Below are 25964 nucleotides of genomic sequence, written 5' to 3'. Positions count from 1 at the left end.
TTTACCTCCACCTACAGTCACATGCCTCTTTACCTCCACCTACAGTCACATACCTCTTTCACTCCACCTACAGTCACATCCCTCTTTACCTCCACCTACAGTCACATACCTCTTTACCTCCACCTACAGTCACATACCTCTTTACCTCCACCTACAGTCACATGCCTCTTTACCTCCACCTACAGTTACATACCTCTTTTACTCCACCTACAGTCACATACCTCTTTCACTCCACCTACAGTCACATACCTCTTTCACTCCACCTACAGTCACATACCTCTTTTACTCCACCTACAGTTACATACCTCTTTTACTCCACCTACAGTCACATACCTCTTTACCTCCACCTACAGTTACATACCTCTTTACCTCCACCTACAGTCACATACCTCTTTACCTCCACCTACAGTTACATACCTCTTTACCTCCACCTACAGTCACATACCTCTTTACCTCCACCTACAGTCACATACCTCTTTACCTCCACCTACAGTCACATACCTCTTTACCTCCACCTACAGTTACATACCTCTTTACCTCCACCTACAGTTACATACCTCTTTCACTCCACCTACAGTCACATACCTCTTTACCTCCACCTACAGTTACATACCTCTTTTACTCCACCTACAGTCACATACCTCTTTACCTCCACCTACAGTTACATACCTCTTTACCTCCACCTACAGTCACATACCTCTTTACCTCCACCTACAGTCACATACCTCTTTACCTCCACCTACAGTTACATACCTCTTTTACTCCACCTACAGTTACATACCTCTTTTACTCCACCTACAGTCACATACCTCTTTACCTCCACGGGAGGTGAGTGTAGCAGGGTGTTGCGTTCCCTCCTCCAAGAGGTGTATGTATGTAACATGTAGCGATACGCTGGCGCACACACACACACACACACACACACGTTCGTGTGTAAATGGAGTTTATGGCTCTCGTTTATAACTACCAAGAGCAAACCATGACATCAGAACACACACACACTCTCACGCACGTGCGCTCACATACACAGTGCTAGCTAGCGGCAATTTTTCCAGTGTTCCAGTGTTCTGTCAGACCTCTCTCCCTCTACCACCTCGCTCTGTTAGAATGGGAGCAGGGAGCTCTTTTCTTAGCTCAGCTCTGCTCTTTTCTTAGCTCAGCTTCTCACTCCCAGAGGTCCCTGCCTGCCTGCCTGCACCTGCTCTATATAGGTGGCACGCAGTGCATGCTGGGAGACCAGTGGCTGACACAATCGCGCTCTCTCTCTCTCTCTTTCTCTCTCTCTCTCTCTCTCTCTCCGTTGCTTTATTGTATTAAAATTATCAGTAATAATGAACTAATATAAATAACAGCAGTATAATGATAGCAGTAAATTGTACTAGAATAACAGAGTAAATAACAGGGACAATAAAAGGTCAAACATGGAAAATGAACATGCTACTATTATTACCACTAAAACGAATGCTACCACCACTATTATTAACACTAATACTATAGCTATCCATACGACTACCATTACCACCAAATGTCATCACAATTACATCAGCACTGCAACTACCACCATCATTACTACTACTACCATTACCACCAACTGTCATCACAATTACCTCAGCACTGCAACTACCACCATCATTACTACTACTACCATTACCACCATCATTACTACTACTACTACTACTACTACTACTACTACTACCACCATTACCACCAACTGTCATCACAATTACCTCAGCACTGCAACTACCACCATCATTACTACCATTACGACTACCATTACCACCAACTGTCATCACAATTACATCAGCACTGCAACTACCACCATCATTACTACTACTACTACTACTACCATTACCACCAACTGTCCTCACAATTACATCAGCACTGCAACTACCACCACCATTACTACTACTACCATTACCACCAACTGTCATCACAATTACATCAGCACTGCAACTACCACCACTATTACTACTACTACCATTACCACCAACTGTCATCACAATTACATCAGTACTGCAACTACCACCATCATTACTACTACTACCATTACCACCATCATCATTACTACTACTACTACTACTACTACTACTACTACTACTACCACCATTACCACCAACTGTCATCACAATTACCTCAGCACTGCAACTACCACCATCATTACTACCATTACGACTACCATTACCACCAACTGTCATCACAATTACATCAGCACTGCAACTACCACCATCATTACGACTACCATTACCACCAACTGTCATCACAATTACATCAGCACTGCAACTACCACCATCATTACTACTACCATTACCATCAACTGTCATCACAATTACATCAGCACTGCAACTACCACCATCATTACTACTACTACCATTACCACCAACTGTCATCACAATTACATCAGCACTGCAACTACCACCATCATTACTACTACCATTACCACCAACTGTCATCACAATTACATCAGCACTGCAACTACCACCACCATTACTACTAATACTACTACTACCATTACCACCAACTGTCATCACAATTACATCAGCACTGCAACTACCACCACCATTACTACTAATACTACTACTACCATTACCACCAACTGTCATCACAATTACATCAGTACTGCAACTACCACCATCATTACTACTGCCATACCACCACCATTATCATCATCGTTACTACTACCATACCACCACCATTATCATCATCGTTACCACTACCATACCACCACCATTATCATCATCGTTACTACTACCATACCACCACCATTATCATCATCGTTACTACTACCATACCACCACCATTATCATCATCGTTACTACTACCATACCACCACCATTATCATCATCGTTACTACTACCATACCACCACCATTATCATCATCGTTACTACTACCATACCACCACCATTATCATCATCATTACTACTACCATACCACCACCATTATCATCATCGTTACTACTACCATACCACCACCATTATCATCATCGCTACTACTACCATACCACCACCATTATCATCATCGCTACTACTACCGTACCACCACCATTATCATCATCGTTACTACTACCATACCACCACCATTATCATCATCGTTACTACTACCATTACCACCAACTGTCATCACAATTACCTCAGTTCTGCAACTACCACCATCATTACTACTACTACCATTACCACCATCATTACTACTACTACTACTACTACTACTACTACTACCATTACCACCAACTGTCATCACAATTACCTCAGTACTGCAACTACCACCATCATTACTACTACTACTACCATTACCACCATCATTACTACTACTACTACTACTACCATTACCACCAACTGTCATCACAATTACATCAGCACTGCAACTACCACCACCATTACTACTACTACCATTACCACCAACTGTCATCACAATTACATCAGTACTGCAACTACCACCACCATTACTACTACTACTACTATTACCATTACCACCAACTGTCATCACAATTACGTCAGTAATGCAAATACCACCATTATTACTACTACCATTACCACCAACTGTCATCACAATTACATCAGTACTGCAACGACCACCATCATTACTACTGCCATACCACCACCATTATCATCATCGTTGCTACTACCATACCACCACCATTATCATCATCGTTACTACTACCATACCACCACCATTATCATCATCGTTACTACTGCCATACCACCACCATTATCATCATTGTTACTACTACCATACCACCACCATTATCATCATCGTTACTATTACCATACCACCACCATTATCATCATCGTTACTATTACCATACCACCACCATTCTCATCATCACACCTACTACTTGTCCCACTATTTGTAGTAATAATAGTAGAGTTTTCCTGCTTCCTATGCAGATGTTATTATTCAGTGTCTCTCAGGCTGTGTCGGGGCTAATACATATATGGCTGCTAGAGGAGCTGTTGCTCCGTCACACATTAGTATCTTTGTTTTTCCTCTGGGAGTAGTAAGATAACATGTTTAGTATTTTCTGAGAATAATGAATCTCTTGGTGAGGAATATTTCTCACTGTAGTGGAGAAAGTACATCTCTGTCTCTACCTCCCTTGGTGTGAGGTGACCACATCCTGTTTGGGTAGCCATGTCTTTTTATGTCTGCCGGTTTCTAAGGCCAATTGGTGGTCACTCAGCCTGTACTTGGTAAGGATCGCTCTCTGCTTCGTATCTCTGACAAGAGTGGTTGGTGATGGAAGATCCAGATCATCCGTATATAGCAGGTGTTTTACCTCCGTGCCAAACAGTGTCCTGGGGCTGCAGAATGGTACAACATGTCTGCTAATTCATTGATGAAAATGGTGAAGAGGTTTGGACTCAAACTGCAGCCTTGTCTCACACCTCACGGAAATAATGATGTTCTTTTGGGTTTTGATTTTGTGTGTGCAAGTATTGTATTAAGTCAGAAGCCTTTACCACCAAGCCCACTTTGGAGAATGTTGAACAACAGACCTTCGTGCCGAATGGAATGCTTTTTTAAAATTCAATAAAGCAAGCAAAGATTTTGCCCTCTCTTTTAGGAGGGTGGACGTGTTTATTAATTAGCGAGTGTAAGGTGTGTGTGTATATGGTCAGTAGTGCGGCGGTTGGGAGAGGGCGAGTTATGTGGTGAATCACTCCTCTCCCCTGCTCCCTGATACAGTCGTGATTACTGTGGTAGAGGGTGCTGGGGAAATTACAGGCTGTCTGATTTCCATTGTCTTCAGACTGGAGTTTGGTCACACGAGAGGGATATTTCGCTCTCTTTACTCTCTCCATCTCGTCATGATTAGCAGTATCCTCTTCCCTCTGCTGTTTCCATTGCCTCTGTAGTCTGAATCAGAGAAGTAGGATCCTCCTGGACAACGGATGACTCTGCTCCTCAGCTGACTGAGTTGGAAATGTTGCTGGAGGTCATTTCATAGAGACAATTCTCAAGTCTTTTGTTGTGTCGTTCTCGTCCTGCTTTGCACTAAGGTTACTATCCCCGTTTATCTCTGTCACGCTATTGAGTTTGACTGGGTCTGTCTTTCTATCTCTTTTTCTCTCAATCTTTTTCTCTCTCCTCAAACTCTCCACGCTCTCTCTCTACTCTCCAAAATCTCCTCTCCTCTCTTTCTACTCCTCTCTTTCTACCCTCCTCTCCTCCTCTCTTTCTACTCTCCTCTCGCTTCTCTCCTCTCCTCTCTCTCCTCTTTCTACTCTCCTCTTTCTACTCTCCTCTCTCCTCCTCTCTCCTCTCTCCTCCTCTCTCCTCTCTTTCTACTCTACTCTCTTTCTACTCTACTCTCATATCTCTCCTCTCTCCTCTCTCCTCTCTTTCTACTCTCCTCTCTACTCTCCTCTCACTCCTCTCCTCTCATGTCTTTCTACTCTGCTCTCTCCTCTCTCTCCTCTCTCCTCCTCTTCTCTCTTTCTACTCTCCTCTCTTTCTACTCTCCTCTCCCCTCTCTACTCTACTCTCCTCTCACTCCTCTCCTCTCTCTCCTCTCTTTCTACTCTCCTCCTCTCTCCTCTCTCCTCCTCTCTCCTCTCTCCTCTCTCCTCTCTTTCTACTCTACTCTCTTTCTACTCTACTCTCCTCTCACTCCTCTCCTCTCTCTCTACTCTCCTCTCTCTCCTCTCTCCTCTCTTTCTACTCTCCTCTCTACTCTCCTCTCACTCCTCTCCTCTCATGTCTTTCTACTCTCCGCTCTCTCCTCTCTCTCCTCTCTCCTCCTCTCTTCTCTCTTTCTACTCTCCTCTCTTTCTACTCTCCTCTCCCCTCTCTACTCTACTCTCCTCTCACTCCTCTCCTCTCCTCTCTCTCTTTACATTGCAAATCTCTGCTTCTCATTTAAATTTCAGCGTTGCTACTTTTCTCTCCAGACATCCCCTCTCAAAACCACTTATTATCACTGTACATTATTACAGCTCCACTCCACTGTCACACCTCTGCATATCAGTACCCATAGCAGGTTTAATTGACAGATCCCCACAGACAGACCCCCACAGACAGACACTCATGCGCACAGTGTTTTCTGTCACAATCAACATCACTGCAATGTATCTGTATGTCTCTCCGCACACTGCAGTACTCTACTCCATACACTTCAATACTCTACTCCGTACACTGCAATACTCCGTACACTGCAATACTCCGTACACTGCAACACTCCGTACACTGCAACACTCCGTACACTGCAATACTCCGTACACTGCAATACTCCGTACACTGCAACACTCCGTACACTGCAACACTCCGTACACTGCAATACTCCGTACACGGCAATACTCCGTACACTGCAACACTCCGTACACTGCAACACTCCGTACACTGCAATACTCCGTACACTGCAATACTCCATAAACTGCAATACTCCGTACACTGCAATACTCCATACACTGCAATACTCCATACACTGCAACACTCCGTACACTGCAATACTCCGTACACTGCAATACTCCGTACACTGCAATACTCCATAAACTGCAATACTCCGTACACTGCAATACTCCATACACTGCAATACTCCGTACACTGCAATACTCCGTACACTGCAATACTCCGTACACTGCAATACTCCATAAACTGCAATACTCCGTACACTGCAATACTCCATACACTGCAATACTCCGTACACTGCAATACTCCGTACACTGCAATACTCTGTACACTGCGATACTCTGTACACGGCAATACTCCATACACTGCAATACTCCGTACACTGCAATACTCCGTACACTGCAATACTCCGTACACTGCAATACTCCGTACACTGCAATACTCCGTACACTGCAATACTCCGTACACTGCAATACTCTGTACACTGCAATACTCTACTCCATACACTGCAATACTCCGTACACTGCAATACTCCGTACACTGCAATACTCCGTACACTGCAATACTCCGTACACTGCAATACTCCGTACACTTTAATACTCCATACACGGCAATGCGCTGTACACGGCAATACTCTACTCCATACACTGCAATACTCTGTACACTGCAATACTCCGTACACTGCAATACTCTGTACACGGCAATACTCCGTACACTGCAATACTCCGTACACTGCAATACTCTGTACACTGCAATACTCCATACACTGCAATACTCCGTACACTGCAATACTCTGTACACTGCAATACTCTGTACACTGCAATACTCCGTACACTGCAATACTCCGTACACTGCAATACTCTGTACACTGCAATACTCTGTACACTGCAATACTCCGCACACTGCAATACTCCGTACACTGCAATACTCCGTACACTGCAATACTCTGTACACTGCAATACTCCGTACACTGCAATACTCCGTACACTGCAATATTCCGTACACTGCAATACTCCGTGCACTGCAATACTCTACTCCATACACTGCAATACTCCGTACACTGCAATACTCTGTACACCGCAATACTCTGTACACTGCAATACTCTGTACACTGCAATACTCCGTACACTGCAATACTCCGTACACTGCAATACTCCGTACACTGCAATACTCCGTACACTGCAAAACTCTGTGCACTGCAATACTCTGTACACTGCAATACTCTGTACACTGCAATACTCTGTACACAGCAATACTCTGTGCACTGCAATACTCCGTACACTGCAATACTCCATACACGGCAATACTCTGTACACTGCAATACTCAGTACACTGCAATACTCCGTACACGGCAATACTCTGTACACGGCAATACTCTACTCCATACACTGCAATACTCCGTACACTGCAATACTCCATACACTGCAATACTCTGTACACTGCAATACGCTGTACACTGCAATACTCTGTACACTGCAATACTCTGTACACTGCAATACTCTGTACACTGCAATACTCTGTACACGGCAATGCTCTGTACACTGCAATACTCTGTACACTGCAATACTCTGTACACTGCAATACTCTGTACACTGCAATACTCTGTACACTGCAATACTCTGTACACTGCAATACTCTGTACACTGCAATACTCTGTACACCGCAATACTCTGTACACCGCAATACTCCACACTGACATCCTCCAGACTGACATCCTCCAGACTCTCTGAACTGTACTTCAGACTGCACACTCCAAACCCTGTCTATATTTCCACTAGATGTCCCTCAGTCCATCAGTCTCTGTATGAATGTATACAATCTGAAGGTTCTGTAACGCTGTACCCTCCTGAACAGACCCTACTGTCTCTGTATAAATGTCTATCTGAACGCCCTCCTAAACAGACCCTACTGTCTCTGTATAAATGTCTATCTAAACGCCCTCCTGAACAGATCCTACTGTCTCTGTATAAATGTCAATCTAAACGCCCTCCTGAACAGACCCTACTGTCTCTGTATAAATGTCTATCTAAACGCCCTCCTGAACAGACCCTACTGTCTCTGTATAAATGTCTATCTAAATGCCCTCCTGAACAGACCCTACTGTCTCTGCTGTTGTCCTACATGCAGGGGTGATGACGTCATGGTAGAACAAGTTACTGGGTCAGTAGGCTGTAGGGAGCAGCCGTGGCCTGGGACTACACAGACTCTGACAAACAAACACACAGAACTACACAGCCACCAGGCTCTGACAAACACACACACACACACACAGAGAACTACACAGCCACCAGGCTCTGACAAACACACACACACACACACAAGGAGAGAACTACACAGCCACCAGGCTCTGACACTTTTAGCACTGTGCTATCATGCCTCACACATAGACATACACTATATAGACAAAAGTATGTGGACACTCCTTCAAATGAGTGGATTTGGCTATTTCAGCCACACCTGTTGTTGACAGGTGTAAATGTTGCGCCCACCCATGCAATCTTTATAGACAAACATTGGCAGTAGAATGGCCTTAATGAAGAGCTCAGTGACTTTCAACGTGGCACCGTCCCAACAAGTCAGTTCGTCAAATTTCTGCCCTGCTAGGGGTTCCCCGGTCAACTGTAAGTGTAAGTTATCGAACACCTTTGGGATGAATTGGAACGCCGACTGCGAGCCAGGCCCAGTCACCCAACATCAGTGCCCGAACTCACTAATGCTCTTGTGGCTGAATTGAAGCAAGTCCCCACAGCAATGTTCCAACTTCTAGTGGAAAGTCTTCCCAGAAGAGTGTAGGCTGTTTTAGCAGCACAGGAGGGACCAACTCCATATTAATCCCCATGATTTTGGAATGAGATGTTCGACGAGCAGGTGTCCACATACTTTTGGTTGTGTAGTGCGTTGATCAACAAGCTTCCTCCACAGAGGCTGAGGTCACTGGGAGAAGAGTTTTAAGAAGACAGTTGGATAGAAAGAGATGGGCGGGCTGAATAGAGAACTAGGGAAGGAGACATGGTTCATAAATAGAGTTAATGTGTGGGGTGCATAGAGAACTAGGGAAGGAGACGTGGTTCATAAATAGAGTTAATGTGTGGGGTGCATAGAGAACTAGGGAAGGAGACATGGTTCATAAATAGAGTTAATGTGTGGGGTGCATAGAGAACTAGGGAAGGAGACGTGGTTCATAAATAGAGTTAATGTGTGGGGGCATAGAGAACTAGGGAAGGAGACATGGTTCATAAATAGAGTTAATGTGTGGGGTGCATAGAGAACTAGGGAAGGAGATGTGGTTCATAAATAGAGTTAATGTGTGGGGTGCATAGAGAACTAGGGAAGGAGACGTGGTTCATAAATAGAGGTAATGTGTGGGGTGCATAGAGAACTAGGGAAGGAGACATGGTTCATAAATAGAGTTAATGTGTGGGGTGCATAGAGAACTAGGGAAGGAGACGTGGTTCATAAATAGAGAGATAATGTGTGGGGTGCATAGAGAACTAGGGAAGGAGACGTGGTTCATAAATAGAGTTAATGTGTGGGGTGCATAGAGAACTAGGGAAGGAGACATGGTTCATAAATAGAGTTCATGTGTGGGGGTGCATAGACACGGATCATGTGGAAAATGAGCTCAAACCGCCTCTGCGTAAAGATTAGCTCTGTTTGTTGTAACATGCACCTGCACACACTGTCTGTCTCTGTCAGGGGTTTCAGCTGTTACCTGTATCACACATTATTAATCCTCCCATTATCAGTATTCATGTCGGTTTCCCCCTGAGGGATAGAGACTGTGTGCTAGGCACACACACACACACACACACACACACCTTAACACACCACTCCCTGATTGCATCAGTGTGCTGTGGGACAGGGTCACCTGAAGAGAGATTGCTGATGTCATATGAAGGAAAAGGTGTAGGAGAGGACAGTGTTAACAGTGTTTGTTAATAGCTACACACACACTTTCTTTTTTGAAACCGCTCCCATGGCAACGACCCTAGCATTATGCTGCTTCCGTGACAACCTATAGTGATTCCTGTCTGACCTTCACTGATTGATTCACAGCTTACGCTCCTCTCAGGCTCTCCTCTCCTCTCAGGCTCTCCTCTCCTCTCAGGCTCTCCTCTCCTCTCAGCCTCTCCTCTCCTCTCAGGCTCTCCTCTCAGGCTCTGCTCTCTTCTCCTCTCAGGCTCTCCTCTCCTCTCAGGCTCTCCTCTCCTCAGGTGTTTTCTGTCTGTGATGGTGATGACTACATATCAGTGTTGTAATGAGAAAGCTTCCATCCACTAACCGAGGGGATGTGGAAAGGGTCTGTGTTTACTCCACTGAACTCTGTTTATATCTGGGACTGTCAGACGTGCTCACTTGTTGCTCTGCAGGTGTGGACTAAAATAAGCTCACCTGCAGAGAGAGACACACACACACACACACACACACACACAGGCCTATTGTTCTCCATGTTGCTGTGGTTGGTGTTAGGATGGAGAGGGGTGTAATACACTGATACATCACTGTGGTATTTATTAGTGGGGGGGGTGTTCTCCTATCAACCCGTTTGTCATAGCAAAGCTGAGTGGTGATTAGCTGGTATGCGGACATCCTTGTTGAAGCTGCCAAACCTCTCCGGTTTCTGCTGGCTGCTGGTTTCTGTCACACACACACCATCATTGCACACAGCCTAGTCGAACAAAGTTTCCTAATAACGTCATATATTGATTCTATCTCAGGCTGTGAGTCCCAAATGACACCCTATTCCCTATATAGTGCACTACTTTAGACCAGAGCCCTATGGGCCTATAGACTATAGGGTGACATTTGAGACACATGAATCTGATTCTGTCTAGTAGTCTCTGCAGTAACCATGCCAACGTGTTTTTTTTTTGTTTGCCCGATTTTCTGTTTGATACAAGATAAAAGTTGTCATGGCAACAATGAACATTTCCATTGCAATGTCATGCTGGAAACATCCTCATGTTATCCCAGTGAATGACATCTGAGCAACTCCAGCATCATATCTCCACCTGCTTGACATCTGAGCAACTCCAGCATCATATCTCCACCTGCTTGACATCTGAACAACTCCAGCATCCTGCAACGTGTCTCCACCTGCTTGACATCTGAACAACTCCAGCATCATATCTCCACCTGCTTGACATCTGAGCAACTCCAGCATCATGCAGCGTGTCTCCACCTGCTTGACATCTGAACAACTCCAGCATCCTGCAACGTGTCTCCACCTGCTTGACATCTGAGCAACTCCAGCATCATATCTCCACCTGCTTGACATCTGAACAACTCCAGCATCATATCTCCACCTGCTTGACATCTGAACAACTCCAGCATCATGCAGCGTGTCTCCACCTGCTTGACATCTGAACAACTCCAGCATCATGCAGCGTGTCTCCACCTGCTTGACATCTGATAAACTCCAGCATTATGCAGCGTGTCTCCACCTGCTTGACATCTGATCAACTCCAGCATCATGCAGTGTGTCTCCATCTGAACAACTCCAGCATTATGCAGCGTGTCTCCACCTGCTTGACATCTGATCAACTCCAGCATCATGCAGTGTGTCTCCATCTGAACAACTCCAGCATCATGCAGCGTGTCTCCACCTGCTTGACATCTGATCAACTCCAGCATCATGCAGTGTGTCTCCATCTGAACAACTCCAGCATCATGCAGCGTGTCTCCACCTGCTTGACATCTGAACAACTCCAGCATCATGCAGCGTGTCTCCACCTGCTTGACATCTGAACAACTCCAGCATCATGCAGCGTGTCTCCACCTGCTTGACATCTGAACAACTCCAGCATCATGCAGCGTGTCTCCACCTGCTTGACATCTGTATTATTCATTCCTGCTTTATTCCAAAACATCATGCAACATATTTTCCCTTCATCCTATAGGTCTTCTGTTGTAAACAACGTGCCTGTTGAGGAAATCCTGGGTTGTACTCCGTAGGAAACTGGGGAGTACTGTGTGTGTGTGTGTGTGTGTGTGTGTGTGACAACGTTGTCATGGTGTCTGTATGGCCATCCCTCCAATTGCTACCCATTTGTTAATTGATCCAGCCACTAAGACGCGGCCAACAGAATGCCCGGTTCCCTAAGCCCCTGGGGGCTGTGATCAGGGGATCAGTATTATCTGTAATCAGCTTAGCAGGCCTGCCTGACAGGATGTTATGGCCTGCTCTTGTGCTTCTTGGATCGACAGACGATCAGTGTTGTAACACTCACTCAGGAAACATCTCCATAGTCTTAGAAACGCTTCCTCTGCTTCGACAGACAGACAGAGCGACAGACAGACAGAGCGACAGACAGACAGAGCGACAGACAGACAGAGCGACAGACAGACAGAGCGACAGACATCATCTCCTTCATCTGCCATCATCTGTGAAGAGGAGGTCTAGCACATGGTCTCTCAAACACACAATGAAGAAGAAAACATCAGTCTACCTGGTACACCATTCAATCTAATCAGTCTACCTGGTACACCATTCAATCTAATCAGTCTACCTGGTACACCATTCAATATAATCAGTCTACCTGGTACACCATTCAATCTAATCAGTCTACCTGGTACACCATTCAATCTAATCAGTCTACCTGGTACACCATTCAATCTAATCAGTCTACCTGTTACACCATTCAATCTAATCAGTCTACCTGGTACACCATTCAATCTAATCAGTCTACCTGGTACACCATTCAATCTAATCAGTCTACCTGGTACACCATTCAATCTAATCAGTCTACCTGGTACACCATTCAATCTAATCAGTCTACCTGGTACACCATTCAATCTAATCAGTCTACCTGGTACACCATTCAATCTAATCAGTCTACCTGGTACACCATTCAATCTAATCAGTCTACCTGGTACACCATTCAATCTAATCAGTCTACCTGGTACACCATTCAATCTAATCAGTCTACCTGGTACACCATTCAATCTAATCAGTCTACCTGGTACACCATTCAATCTAATCAGTCTACCTGGCACACCATTCAATCTAATCAGTCTACCTGGCACACCATTCAATCTAATCAGTCTACCTGGCACACCATTCAATCTAATCAGTCTACCTGGCACACCATTCAATCTAATCAGTCTACCTGGTACACCATTCAATCTAATCAGTCTACCTGGCACACCATTCAATCTAATCAGTCTACCTGGCACACCATTCAATCTAATCAGTCTACCTGGCACACCATTCAATCTAATCAGTCTACCTGGCACACCATTCAATCTAATCAGTCTACCTGGTACACTATTCAATCTAATCAGTCTACCTGAAATACAGTTTAGATTTCTGTTTATAAACCACAATATCAAGGCTCTAGGTTACAACTACAACTTAGCTAATCACATGAGTATGGACAGACAGTCAAAACATGCCCTGTTTCTGTGATTATATGTAACTGTTTTTACTTTCAGAGAACGAGTAGTTCTACTGTGTTCTCCCTCTACAGGGTTAGAATGAGTAGTTCTACTGTGTTCTCCCTCCCTCTATAGGGTTAGAATGAGTAGTTCTACTGTGTTCTCCCTCTACAGGGTTAGAATGAGTAGTTCTACTGTGTTCTCCCTCCCTCTACAGGGTTAGAATGAGTAGTTCTACTGTGTTCTCCCTCTACAGGGTTAGAATGACTAGTTCTACTGTGTTCTCCCTCTACAGGGTTAGAATGAGTAGTTCTACTGTGTTCTCCCTCTACAGGGTTAGAATGACTAGTTCTACTGTGTTCTCCCTCTACAGGGTTAGAATGACTAGTTCTACTGTGTTCTCCCTCTACAGGGTTAGAACGAGTAGTTCTGGTCTGATGAGATACAGACCATTCTAAACCCCACTGATACGTTCTGTCTGATGAGATACAGACCAGTCTAAACCCCACGGATACGTTCTGTCTGATGAGATACAGACCATTCTAAACCCCACGGATACGTTCTGTCTGATGAGATACAGACCAGTCTAAACCCCACTGATACGTTCTGTCTGATGAGATACAGACCAGTCTAAACCCCACTGATACGTTCTGTCTGATGAGATACAGACCAGTCTAAACCCCACTGATACGTTCTGTCTGATGAGATACAGACCAGTCTAAACCCCCACTGATACGTTCTGTCTGATGAGATACAGACCAGTCTAAACCCCACTGATACATTCTGTCTGATGAGATACAGACCATTCTAAACCCCACGGATACGTTCTGTCTGATGAGATACAGACCAGTCTAAACCCCACTGATACGTTCTGTCTGATGATACAGACCAGTCTAAACCCCACTGATACGTTCTGTCTGATGATACAGACCAGTCTAAACCCCACTGATACGTTCTGTCTGATGATACAGACCAGTCTAAACCCCACTGATACGTTCTGTCTGATGATACACAGACCAGTCTAAACCCCACTGATACGTTCTGTCTGATGAGATACAGACCAGTCTAAACCCCACTGATACGTTCTGTCTGATGATACAGACCAGTCTAAACCCCACTGATACGTTCTGTCTGATGATACAGACCAGTCTAAACCCCACTGATACGTTCTGTCTGATGAGATACAGACCAGTCTAAACCCCACTGATACGTTCTGTCTGATGAGATACAGACCAGTCTAAACCCCACTGATACATTCTGTCTGATGAGATACAGACCAGTCTAAACCCCACTGATACGTTATGTCTGATGAGATACAGACCAGTCTAAACCCTACTGATACGTTCTGTCTGATATACAGACCAGTCTAAACCCCACTGATACATTCTGTCTGATGAGATACAGACCAGTCTAAACCCCACTGATACGTTATGTCTGATGAGATACAGACCAGTCTAAACCCCACTGATACATTCTGTCTGATGAGATACAGACCAGTCTAAACCCCACTGATACATTCTGTCTGATGAGATACAGACCAGTCTAAACCCTACTGATACGTTCTGTCTGATATACAGACCAGTCTAAACCCCACTGATACATTCTGTCTGATGAGATACAGACCAGTCTAAACCCCACTGATACGTTCTGTCTGATGAGATACAGGCCAGTCTAAACCACACTGATAAAAACTCAGATCAATCAGCATCTTAACATTAGATCTGAGATGGTTCAGTCTTAACATTAGAACTGAGATGGATCAGAGTCTTAACATTAGAACTGAGATGGATCAGAGTCTTAACATGAGAACTGAGATGGACCAGAGTCTTAACATTAGAACTGAGATGGACCAGAGTCTTAACATTAGAACTGAGATGGACCAGAGTCTTAACATTAGAACTGAGATGGACCAGAGTCTTAACATTAGAACTGAGATGGACCAGAGTCTTAACATTAGAACTGAGATGGACCAGAGTCTTAACATTAGAACTGAGATGGACCAGAGTCTTTTTAACATTAGAACTGAGATGGTTCAGTCTTAACATTAGAACTGAGATGGACCAGAGTCTTAACATTAGAACTGAGATGGACCAGAGTCTTAACATTAGAACTGAGATGGATCAGAGTCTTAACATTAGAACTGAGATGGACCAGAGTCTTAACATGAGAACTGAGATGGACCAGAGTCTTAACATTAGAACTGAGATGGACCAGAGTCTTAACATTAGAACTGAGATGGACCAGAGTCTTAACATTAGAACTGAGATGGTTCAGAGTCTTAACATTAGAACTGAGATGGACCAGAGTCTTAACATTAGAACTGAGATGGCCCAGAGTCTTAACATTAGAACTGAGATGGTTCAGAGTCTTAACATGAGAACTGAGATGGACCAGAGTCTTTTTAACATTAGAACTGAGATGGACCAGAGTCTTAACATTAGAACTGAGATGGCCCAGAGTCTTAACATTAGAACTGAGATGGTTCAGAGTCTTAACATTAGAACTGAGATGGTTCAGAGTCTTAACATTAGAACTGAGATGGATCAGAGTCTTAACATTAGAACTGAGATGGACCAGAGTCTTAACATTAGAACTGAGATGGACCAGAGTCTTTTTAACATTAGAACTGAGATGGCCCAGAGTCTTAACATTAGAACTGAGATGGCCCAGAGTCTTAACATTAGAACTGAGATGGACCAGAGTCTTTTTAACATTAGAACTGAGATGGTTCAGTCTTAACATTAGAACTGAGATGGCTCAGAGTCTTAACATTAGAACTGAGATGGACCAGAGTCTTAACATTAGAACTGAGATGGACCAGAGTCTTAACATTAGAACTGAGATGGACCAGAGTCTTAACATCAGAACAGAGATGGTTCAGGCCCCATCTTCTTAACATCAGATGGTTCTGAGGACTTGATGGACGTTGTTCTCTGATTCCTTTGAGTTCTCTGATAGAACTTTAAGAATTTAAGTTTTGACAGATATCTAAGGTTTGAAGACTTAGACCCTTTAATGTTCTTTAGTAAAGGGTCATCAAACACAGAACTATAAGACTAGTTTTGACTTTGTGGTCGAGGTTCTTCACAAATATTTCACACATTTAATAAATGTGCTATTTGAAAATGTATTTCCATTGTAAATGGCTTTGCTTTAATCAGAAATGGACTTTGGGTCTGGCTATTTTACCCATGTGTATTTAGAGTAGAAACGTAGTCTAGTCCATAGTCCTCTGGTGTTAAAGGAGGGTTTGGACTTGGTAATGGGAACCTGTTTCCATCCTCTTTGTAATGTCTCTCTCTCTTCTTCTCTCTCTCTCTGTCTCTCTGTGTGTATTTCTGTCTCTCTCTGTGTATTTCTGTCTCTCTCTGTGTATTTCTGTCTCTCTCTGTGTATTTCTGTCTCTCTCTGTGTATTTCTGTCTCTCTGTGTGTATTTCTGTCTCTCTGTGTATTTCTGTCTCTCTCTGTGTATTTCTGTCTCTCTCTGTGTATTTCTGTCTCTCTGTGTGTATTTCTGTCTCTTCTCTGTGTATTTCTGTCTCTCTCTGTGTATTTCTGTCTCTTCTCTGTGTATTTCTGTCTCTCTCTGTGTATTTCTGTCTCTTCTCTGTGTATTTCTGTCTCTTCTCTGTGTATTTCTGTCTCTCTCTGTGTATTTCTGTCTCTTCTCTGTGTATTTCTGTCTCTCTCTGTGTATTTCTGTCTCAAGGTCTGTCCTTCTCAATCTAGATATTGTGTTCCTTTTCTTTACAATGCATTGCATAATCAGAAGAGGCAGCGTGTAGGTATATTAAAAACACCAGGACACATCGTCCGCTGGCTGCATGACTCTCCCTCTCCTTCTTTAGTTCTCTCTCTCTTACTCCTCTTTTGTTTGGAGATTAACTGTTGTTTTTTGTTTATTATTTGTCATATTGCCAATATAAAGATCAACCCACCAATATGTTTGATCTTCACATAAAACAGCACCAGTTATATAAAGTTTGAATAATCTATATTTTTTGCTTGTACCACTTTTTGAAGTTTCTTTCACTACAACTTCTTTAGAAGATGTCCTTCTCGTTTATTTGCATCATTTCCTTCCCTTCTCCTTTCCTTTCTGTCTTGTTTAATGTGTCATTGTATTTTATTTATCTGTTAAATGTGTTTCCTGTTGAGACATCCAAATGTTCCACCATGCACCATCCTGGCTACCAGTCTGTCCTCTGTCTGTTAGTGCGTCTGTTGTGTCGTTGTGTTGCTGCATGGGCTCTCTGCACACTGGGATCTCTCTTGCTCTCTCTCCTCTCTCCTGCTCTCTCTCTCTCTCCCCTCTCCTGCTCTCTCTCTCTGCCCCCTCTCCTGCTCTCTCTCTCTCTCCCCTCTCCTGCTCTCTCGCTCTCTCCCCTCTCCTGCTCTCTCTCTCTGCCCCATCTCCTGCTCTCTCTCTCTCTCTCTCCCCTCTCCTGCTCTCTCTCTCTCTCTCTCTCCTGCTCTCTCCTGCTCTCTCTCCTGCTCTCTCTCCTGCTCTCTCTCCCCCTCTCCTGCTCTCTCGCCCCCCTCTCCTGCTCTCTCTGCCCCCTCTCCTGCTCTCTCTCCCCCTCTCCTGCTCTCTCTCCCCCTCTCCTGCTCTCTCTCCCCCTCTCCTGCTCTCTCTGCCCCCTCTCCTGCTCTCTCCTGCTCTCTCCTGCTCTCTCCTGCTCTCTCCTGCTCTCTCCTGCTCTCTCTCCTGCTCTCTCTCCTGCTCTCTCTCCTGCTCTCTCTCCTGCTCTCTCTCCTGCTCTCTCTCCTGCTCTCTCTCCTGCTCTCTCTTGCTCTCTCTCCTGCTCTCTCTCCCCCCTCTCCTGCTCTCTCGCCCCCCTCTCCTGCTCTCTCGCCCCCCTCTCCTGCTCTCTCTCCCCCCTCTCCTGCTCTCTCTCCCCCCTCTCCTGCTCTCTCTCCCCCCTCTCCTGCTCTCTCTCCCCCTCTCCTGCTCTCTCTCTCCCCCCTCTCCTGCTCTCTCTCCCCCCTCTCCTGCTCTCTCTCCCCCCTCTCCTGCTCTCTCTCCCCCCTCTCCTGCTCTCTCTCCCCCCTCTCCTGCTCGCTCTCCCCCCTCTCCTGCTCGCTCGCTCTCCCCCCTCTCCTGCTCGCTCTCTCTCCCCCCTCTCCTGCTCGCTCTCTCTCCCCCCTCTCCTGCTCGCTCTCTCTCCCCCCTCTCCTGCTCGCTCTCTCTCCCCCCTCTCCTGCTCGCTCTCTCTCCCCCCTCTCCTGCTCTCTCTCGCCTCTCCTGCTCTCCTCTCACTCGCTCTCTCCTCCCACTCTCTGCCCTGTCTGTAGTGAGGGATGTTTGTTGACATCTGCTCTGTGTGTTTCTCTTTAGGGGACGTGCTGTTTCAGATGGCTGAGGTCCACAGACAGATCCAAGTACAGCTAGAGGAGATGGTGGGTATATGAACCTTCATAAGGAATTTATGACACAATCGTAAGCAGATTGCTAGAGGAGATGGTGTACTGTAGGAATAGAGGTCAAATAACTTTGATTTAAATGCTGAGCTGTAGTCTAAGAACAGCATTCTCATGTAGGTGTTCCTTCTGTCCAGGTGGGAAAGGGCAGTGTGGAGTAAAGTAGAGATTGTGTCATCTGTTGGGGAGGTACGCAAATTAGAGTGGGTCCCAGGGTGTCTGGGATGATGGTGTTGATGTGAGCCATGACAAGTCTTTCAAAGCAGTTCATGGCTACAGATGTGGGTGCTACGGGGCGATAGTCATTTAGACTAGTTACCGTGGTGTTCTTGGGCACAGGGACTATGGTGGTCAGTGAAGACACTTGCAAGCTGGTCAGCGCATGCGCCGAGTATGCAACATGGTAATCCGTCTGGCCCTGTTAATGTTAACCTGTTTCAAGGTCTTACTCACATTGGCTACGGCGAGTGTGATCACACAGTTGTCTGGAACAGCTGGTGCTCTCATGCATGATTAAGTGTTGCTTGCCTCGAAGCGAGCATAGAAGGTATTTAGCTCGTCTGGTAGGCTTGCGTCACCGGGCAGCTCGCGGCTGGGTTTCCCTTTGTAATGCGTGATAGTTTGTAAGCCCTGCCACAATAAAGACACGCCCCCTCCCCTGAGCGTACCTGAAGCTGCCGTTCTGTCCTGTTAATAAAGACACGCCCCCTCCCCTGAGCGTACCTGAAGCTGCCGTTCTGTCCTGTTAATAAAGACACGCCCCCTCCCCTGAGCGTACCTGAAGCTGCCGTTCTGTCCTGTTAATAAAGACACGCCCCCTCCCCTGAGCGTACCTGAAGCTGCCGTTCTGTCCTGCCGATGGATAGAAAAAACAGCTGTTGTAAAACCAGCGTTATAAGCATGTATTTGTGTTACTCTAAGGCTTCGAATATATGATGTTCCTCCTATATGATCACATGATCAGGATGAACACCTGGTCCTAACTCTGTTCTGTTGTGAGAGTGATGTCACCGTTTAACCCTGTGCTTCTCTGCACCCCTCAATCTCTCCATCTGTCCGTCCATGCAGCTGAAGTCTTTCCACAACGAGCTGCTGTCTGAGCTGGAGAAGAAGGTTGAGCTGGATGCTCGTTACCTGACGGTGAGCATCTGACCAAATGGCTGAAACACACACACACTAGGGCTGTGACGATATCCGTATAGCAATGGTTTTTCCATGCCAAAAAATGAAAACACAAAGCATATTTAACTCTTTGTTCCTTTTAAAAACCTGCTGTAGAATATTGTGTGCTGTAGCTTGGGGGGAAATACAGGACTCTGGATGACAACAGAATGATGTTTGTTTCCAACATGCGGGCTGTTTTCCTTAAGAAGTTTTAAATCCGCTTTGTTTTCTGTTTCCTTCCCAACATACTAACGATTATCATCCCGGCCCAAACACACACACACACTTTGTTTGAACAGCTACCCTTTCACCTACTGTCCCCCGTCAGCACCACATTTATTCATCACCACAGTTATTCAGCACCACAGTTATTCAGCACCACAGTTATTCAGCACCACAGTTATTCAGCACCACAGTTATTCAGCAACACAGTTATTCAGCAACACAGTTATTCAGCAACACAGTTATTCAGACCATGTCTGTCTTTCACCTACTGTCCCCCGTCAGCACCACAGTTATTCAGCACCACAGTTATTCAGCAACACAGTTATTCAGCAACACAGTTATTCAGCAACACAGTTATTCAGCAACACAGTTATTCAGACCATGTCTGTCTTTCACCTACTGTCCCCCATCAGCACCACAGTTATTCAGCACCACAGTTATTCAGCACCACAGTTATTCAGCACCACAGTTATTCAGCACCACAGTTATTCAGCACCACAGTTATTCAGCAACACAGTTATTCAGCACCACAGTTATTCAGCACCACAGTTATTCAGACCATATCTCTCTTTCACCTACTATCCCCCGTCAGCACCACAGTTATTCAGCACCACAGTTATTCAGCACCACAGTTATTCAGCACCACAGTTATTCAGACCATGTCTGTCTTTCACCTACTGTCCCCCATCAGCACCACAGTTATTCAGCACCACAGTTATTCAGCACCACAGTTATTCAGCACCACAGTTATTCAGCACCACAGTTATTCAGCACCACAGTTATTCAGATCATGTCTTTGCCAAAGTGTTTGGTGTTCTTACTCTGGACCTCCATTTAAACAGTACGGCTCCTTTTCCTGAAAATGAAGCTTTTGAGAAAACAACTCTTTAGAATATTTAGAAACGACATAAGCAACAAGCAAAGAGAGAATTATAACATGTCCTGCAGCATGCATTGAAGTCTGAAGCAGCAGGAGTGATATACTTAGAATGAGTGGGCTGTGAGCGGGCTGCAACCAGCCAACTCCATGTGGAGGAGCAGCAGTGTGGCTGTGCTGCAGGTTAGGGGGACGAGGTGGTGCTGTCATCATCATACACCATTGTACTAGCTGTAGAATTAGACTGTTGGGTATGCTAGTTATAGCATTAGACTTTGTTGGGTACGCTAGCTGTAGCATTAGCCTGTTGGGTACGCTAGTTATAGCATTAGACTGTTGGGTATGCTAGTTATAGTATTAGACTGTTGGGTATGCTAGTTATAGTATTAGACTGTTGGGTATGCTAGTTATAGCATTAGCCTGTTGGGTATGCTAGCTGTAGCATTAGCCTGTTGGGTACACTAGCTGTAGCATTAGCCTGTTGGGTATACTAGCTGTAGCATTAGCCTGTTGGGTATGCTATGCCAGGGTACCCCAATTGGCGGCCCGCAGGGTTTCTATCTGAGCCAAAAAAAAGTAGTGTGTGTATATATATATATATATATATATATAAATATTTTTATGTTCATTGTTGGAAAAACTGTAAGACTGTAAAAACACCAGAAAATCATCTCCAAGTGATTTTATTTTAGAAATCTGTTCCCCAAGTATTCCCATGCATAACAGAGACGTGATCGTATACAAACGTAAGCAAGGTTTCCGTCTGTTTCTCTGTGTGGACATCCAGGTTTCCCTCCAGCAGCCCTCTCCTCTCCATAGCTTGTTTGTCTCTGTTCCGTCCGGCAGTCTGTGGTCGGTCTTTCTTAGAATTCTATTATTATTTTTAAGTCCATTTTATTTATTCTCTCTGTCACACTGTTCTGTTGGCAACGGTGTGTAGCTCCCAGTGTGTACCACCCTATTCCCTATGTAGTGCACTACTGTTGACCAAAATCAATAGGGTTCTGGTTAAAAGTAGTACACTGTATAGGCAATAGGATGCCATTTTGGATACTGCCAGTGAGTGTTCTGGGAACTCTTATGAAACTGGGTTCAAACCGAACCCAGCCAATAGCTGATGTTAAATAGGCCTCATTCTGTAGTAACTGGAGGCTATACCCACAATGAATCTCTGTTTTTTTATTGCCGCTATAGACCCATCAGAGATGTTTCTGTTCCGTTACACTGATAAGAGATCAACGATCAATTGGTTCAGTAATCCTCTGATGCTTCTTTTTTTCAATAGGGAAACACACACACACACACACACACACACACACACAGAACACACTTTTCCTTTCTGAATGCCATCTGTCAAACAAGCCAGAGTCCTTATACATTATCACCCATCTCGAATGGCACCCTATTCCCTATTATAGTGCACTACTACCCTATGGAATTTCATTAAAAGTAGTGGACTATCTAGGCCCCTCAAACTCAACTCTGGACCTTGAAGCCAGTTACACAACTTTTTTTTATTCATTGTTTCCCTCTAATCAGGCACTGACTTAGACCTGGGACATCAAGTGGATCTAGTTAATTATCAGGTAGGACATAAAACCAGCTGGCTCTGGACCTCGTAGGGTAAGAGTTGAGTACCCCTGGAATAGGGGGCCATTTGGAACCTAGCCTTGTTCTGGGTATTACAATGGCATCAATTCACAGTAATGAATTCCTTTAAAAATGGCATCAGCGATAATAGCAATAGCTTTGCTTTGTGAATTATTCATGTTTCTTCATTTCAGGAAAAACAGACATTTTCCATCAGGAACTTGTTGTAGCTACACTACTCCCCATGGAGGAATCTCTCCTCTCTCTCTCTCTCTCTCTCTCTCTCTCTCTCTCTCTCTCTCTCTCTCTCTCTCTCTCTCTCTCTCTCTTTCTCTCTCTCCCCATGGAGGAATCTCTCTCTCTCTCTCTCTCTCTCTCTCTCTCTCTCTCTCACTCACTGACTTCTACTCAGACAAAATCCCACTAATTTATCAGGCCTGCATTTTTAGAGCATATTTTTGGTCTATCTGAAAAGGGGTAGGCGGTAAACAACATGAACAAATAAAAGCCACCTGAAGACCTCGTCCCTTTTCCCCACTACGAGACATGAAGGAGAGTCTGAGAAACCGGGTGGCGAAAGAGAATTCTACTTTTCACATTACACCCTTACCTTTCGTTGTGGCTTGGACCGCAGCTCAAATTGAGCGTCAGTATCACAGGAGCCACTAGCCAGTAAAGCACAAACAATTCAACAATGACACACTTTTATTCTAAAAACATATTACACTATTGAATAATGCAATATTTCACACGTCTGTACGTGCAGATAATTAAAGGGTTTATTGTCTCTTTTGTAGGCTACACGTTACGTTTTATCAAGACAAAAGCACAGTTGCTATAGCAGCAAGTCTTCAAGTACCGTTTGCCTGTCGGAAATGAACGATTCATCCTCTCAAACCAATATAAAGTACAATAGGCTTACTTTACAACAAACCAGGCTTCCTTGACTTATCTCTCTCTCTCTCTCTCCGTTTGAAAAATGATTACTTGACCAGCATTTTACAACCGCTCTCAATCACTCACAGATGTCAGGGCTTGGACACGTCCCTGAAATGCCAAACGGTTGAACAGGAAAACTTACCATAGATTACCAATCCGCTGGACAAAGTTCCCATATAGATTGCTAGTCAGAGACCAGTACAAAGTTTACATTATCTCTATCCATAAAACCTCTTCCTGAGCCCCCCTCTGTTCCACACGGTGTGATCCTGATTCAACTGGTCAGCTCATCATCAAGCCCTTGATGAGTTGAATCACATGTGTTAGTCATGGAATAGGCCAGATTACTGGATGTGGCTAGGGTGGGAGTGGGAGATAACGTGTTGAAGTTAATGTGAGGGAGGATCAGAACACACACACACACACACATCATGGTAATCCTGATGAACCCTCCCATAATGGTCTGTCTCCAGCACTGCCACATGATAGACAGCTGTTGAGATGTGCTCAGACAGTTAAGATGACAGGGCTTCAGGAGGCTAATAGATAGTACACACAGGGCCTTAGAGAGACAAGCTCTAAAAGGGCAACTTGTTACATACTCTATGACAGATCCATATAGGGGGGCATTGCCCCCTAGACACTGACCTAAGATAAACTCTAAAAGGGCAACTTGTTCTCCCCATTGCTGATAAACTAACTTTCTGTGTGCTCTCTCCTGCCCCCTTCAGGCTGCGTTGAAGAAGTACCAAGTGGAGCACAAGAGTAAGGGAGAGAGTCTGGAGAAGTGTCAGGCTGAACTGAAGAAGCTCCGCAGGAAGAGCCAGGGCAGCAAGAACCCCTCCAAGTACGGAGAGAAGGAGATGCAGGTCAGTCTCTATGGAAGGGCCGACAGGCTCGGACGGACGCACGGCTACACGCATGGATGCACGCACACGCGGACAGACACATGGACACACGGCTGCTCTCTTTCTCTCACACGGCTACTCACTCACTCACTCACACAAGCAAGGGATAAAGGGTTCAACACACACTTTTGCTCACCTCAGGTCCAGGTCTGTTTGTGCCATCTTAGCTAGCTTTAGATGAGTAGTTGGTTAACAGTCTGATGGCCTTGGAACTACAGCTCCACCAGGCTGATGGCTAGCTTTAGATGGTTAGTTGGTAGTACAGCTCCACCAGGCTGATGGCTAGCTTTAGATGGTTAGTTGGTAGTACAGCTCCACCAGGCTGATGGCTAGCTTTAGATGGTTAGTTGGTAGTACAGCTCCACCAGGCTGATGGCTAGCTTTAGATGGTTAGTTGGTAGTACAGCTCCACCAGGCTGATGGCTAGCTTTAGATGGTTAGTTGGTAATACAGCTCCACCAGGCTGATGGCTAGCTTTAGATGGTTAGTTGGTAGTACAGCTCCACCAGGCTGATGGCTAGCTTTAGATGGTTAGTTGGTAATACAGCTCCACCAGGCTGATGGCTAGCTTTAGATGGTTAGTTGGTAGTACAGCTCCACCAGGCTGATGGCTAGCTTTAGATGGTTAGTTGGTAGTACAGCTCCACCAGGCTGATGGCTAGCTTTAGATGGTTAGTTGGTAGTTCAGCTCCACCAGGCTGATGGCTAGCTTTAGATGGTTAGTTGGTAGTACAGCTCCACCAGGCTGATGGCTAGCTTTAGATGGTTAGTTGGTAGTACAGCTCCACCAGGCTGATGGCTAGCTTTAGATGGTTAGTTGGTAGTACAGCTCCACCAGGCTGATGGCTAGCTTTAGATGGTTAGTTGGTAGTACAGCTCCACCAGGCTGATGGCTAGCTTTAGATGCTGATTAGATGCACACAGGGACAGGACTGAGGGTGGAGAGTATTGGAGAACCGTGGACACGGTACTGCTCTGCCCTGAGTGTGGCAGGGGGAGAGAGGGCCCACAGGCACACACACACACAGGAAATAAGAAAACAAACTGTTTGCTAGTCCTGTTTTGAAACCATCACTCAGCTTTTTTTCTGTGTCTGTGTTACTCTGGCATGTATCAGT

At 45.0% G+C, this 25964-nt stretch overlaps 1 protein-coding gene across 12 annotated transcripts in view; it reads left to right on the top strand.

The window, feature by feature from the left end:
• The window catches only part of LOC110487480 (BAR/IMD domain-containing adapter protein 2), a 132171-nt gene that overhangs the window by 64668 nt on the left and 41539 nt on the right, over positions 1 to 25964 (top strand). For all 12 annotated transcript variants that reach the window (XR_016486096.1, XR_016486095.1, XR_016486098.1 and 9 more), the window contains 3 exons: positions 19061 to 19122; positions 20212 to 20283; positions 24670 to 24807. Coding sequence is in view for 8 of the 12 variants with exons in the window: in XM_090197541.1 (XP_090053667.1) it covers positions 19061 to 19122; positions 20212 to 20283; positions 24670 to 24807 (272 nt within the window). In the remaining 4 variants the exon portion in view is untranslated. The remainder of the gene's footprint in view (positions 1 to 19060; positions 19123 to 20211; positions 20284 to 24669; positions 24808 to 25964) is intronic.

The sequence above is a fragment of the Oncorhynchus mykiss genome, chromosome 13, assembly GCF_057628025.1.
Source record: "Oncorhynchus mykiss isolate SJ-2025 chromosome 13, ASM5762802v1, whole genome shotgun sequence".
NCBI lineage: Eukaryota > Metazoa > Chordata > Actinopteri > Salmoniformes > Salmonidae > Oncorhynchus > Oncorhynchus mykiss.
This window is presented reverse-complemented; position numbering and strand designations above follow the sequence as displayed.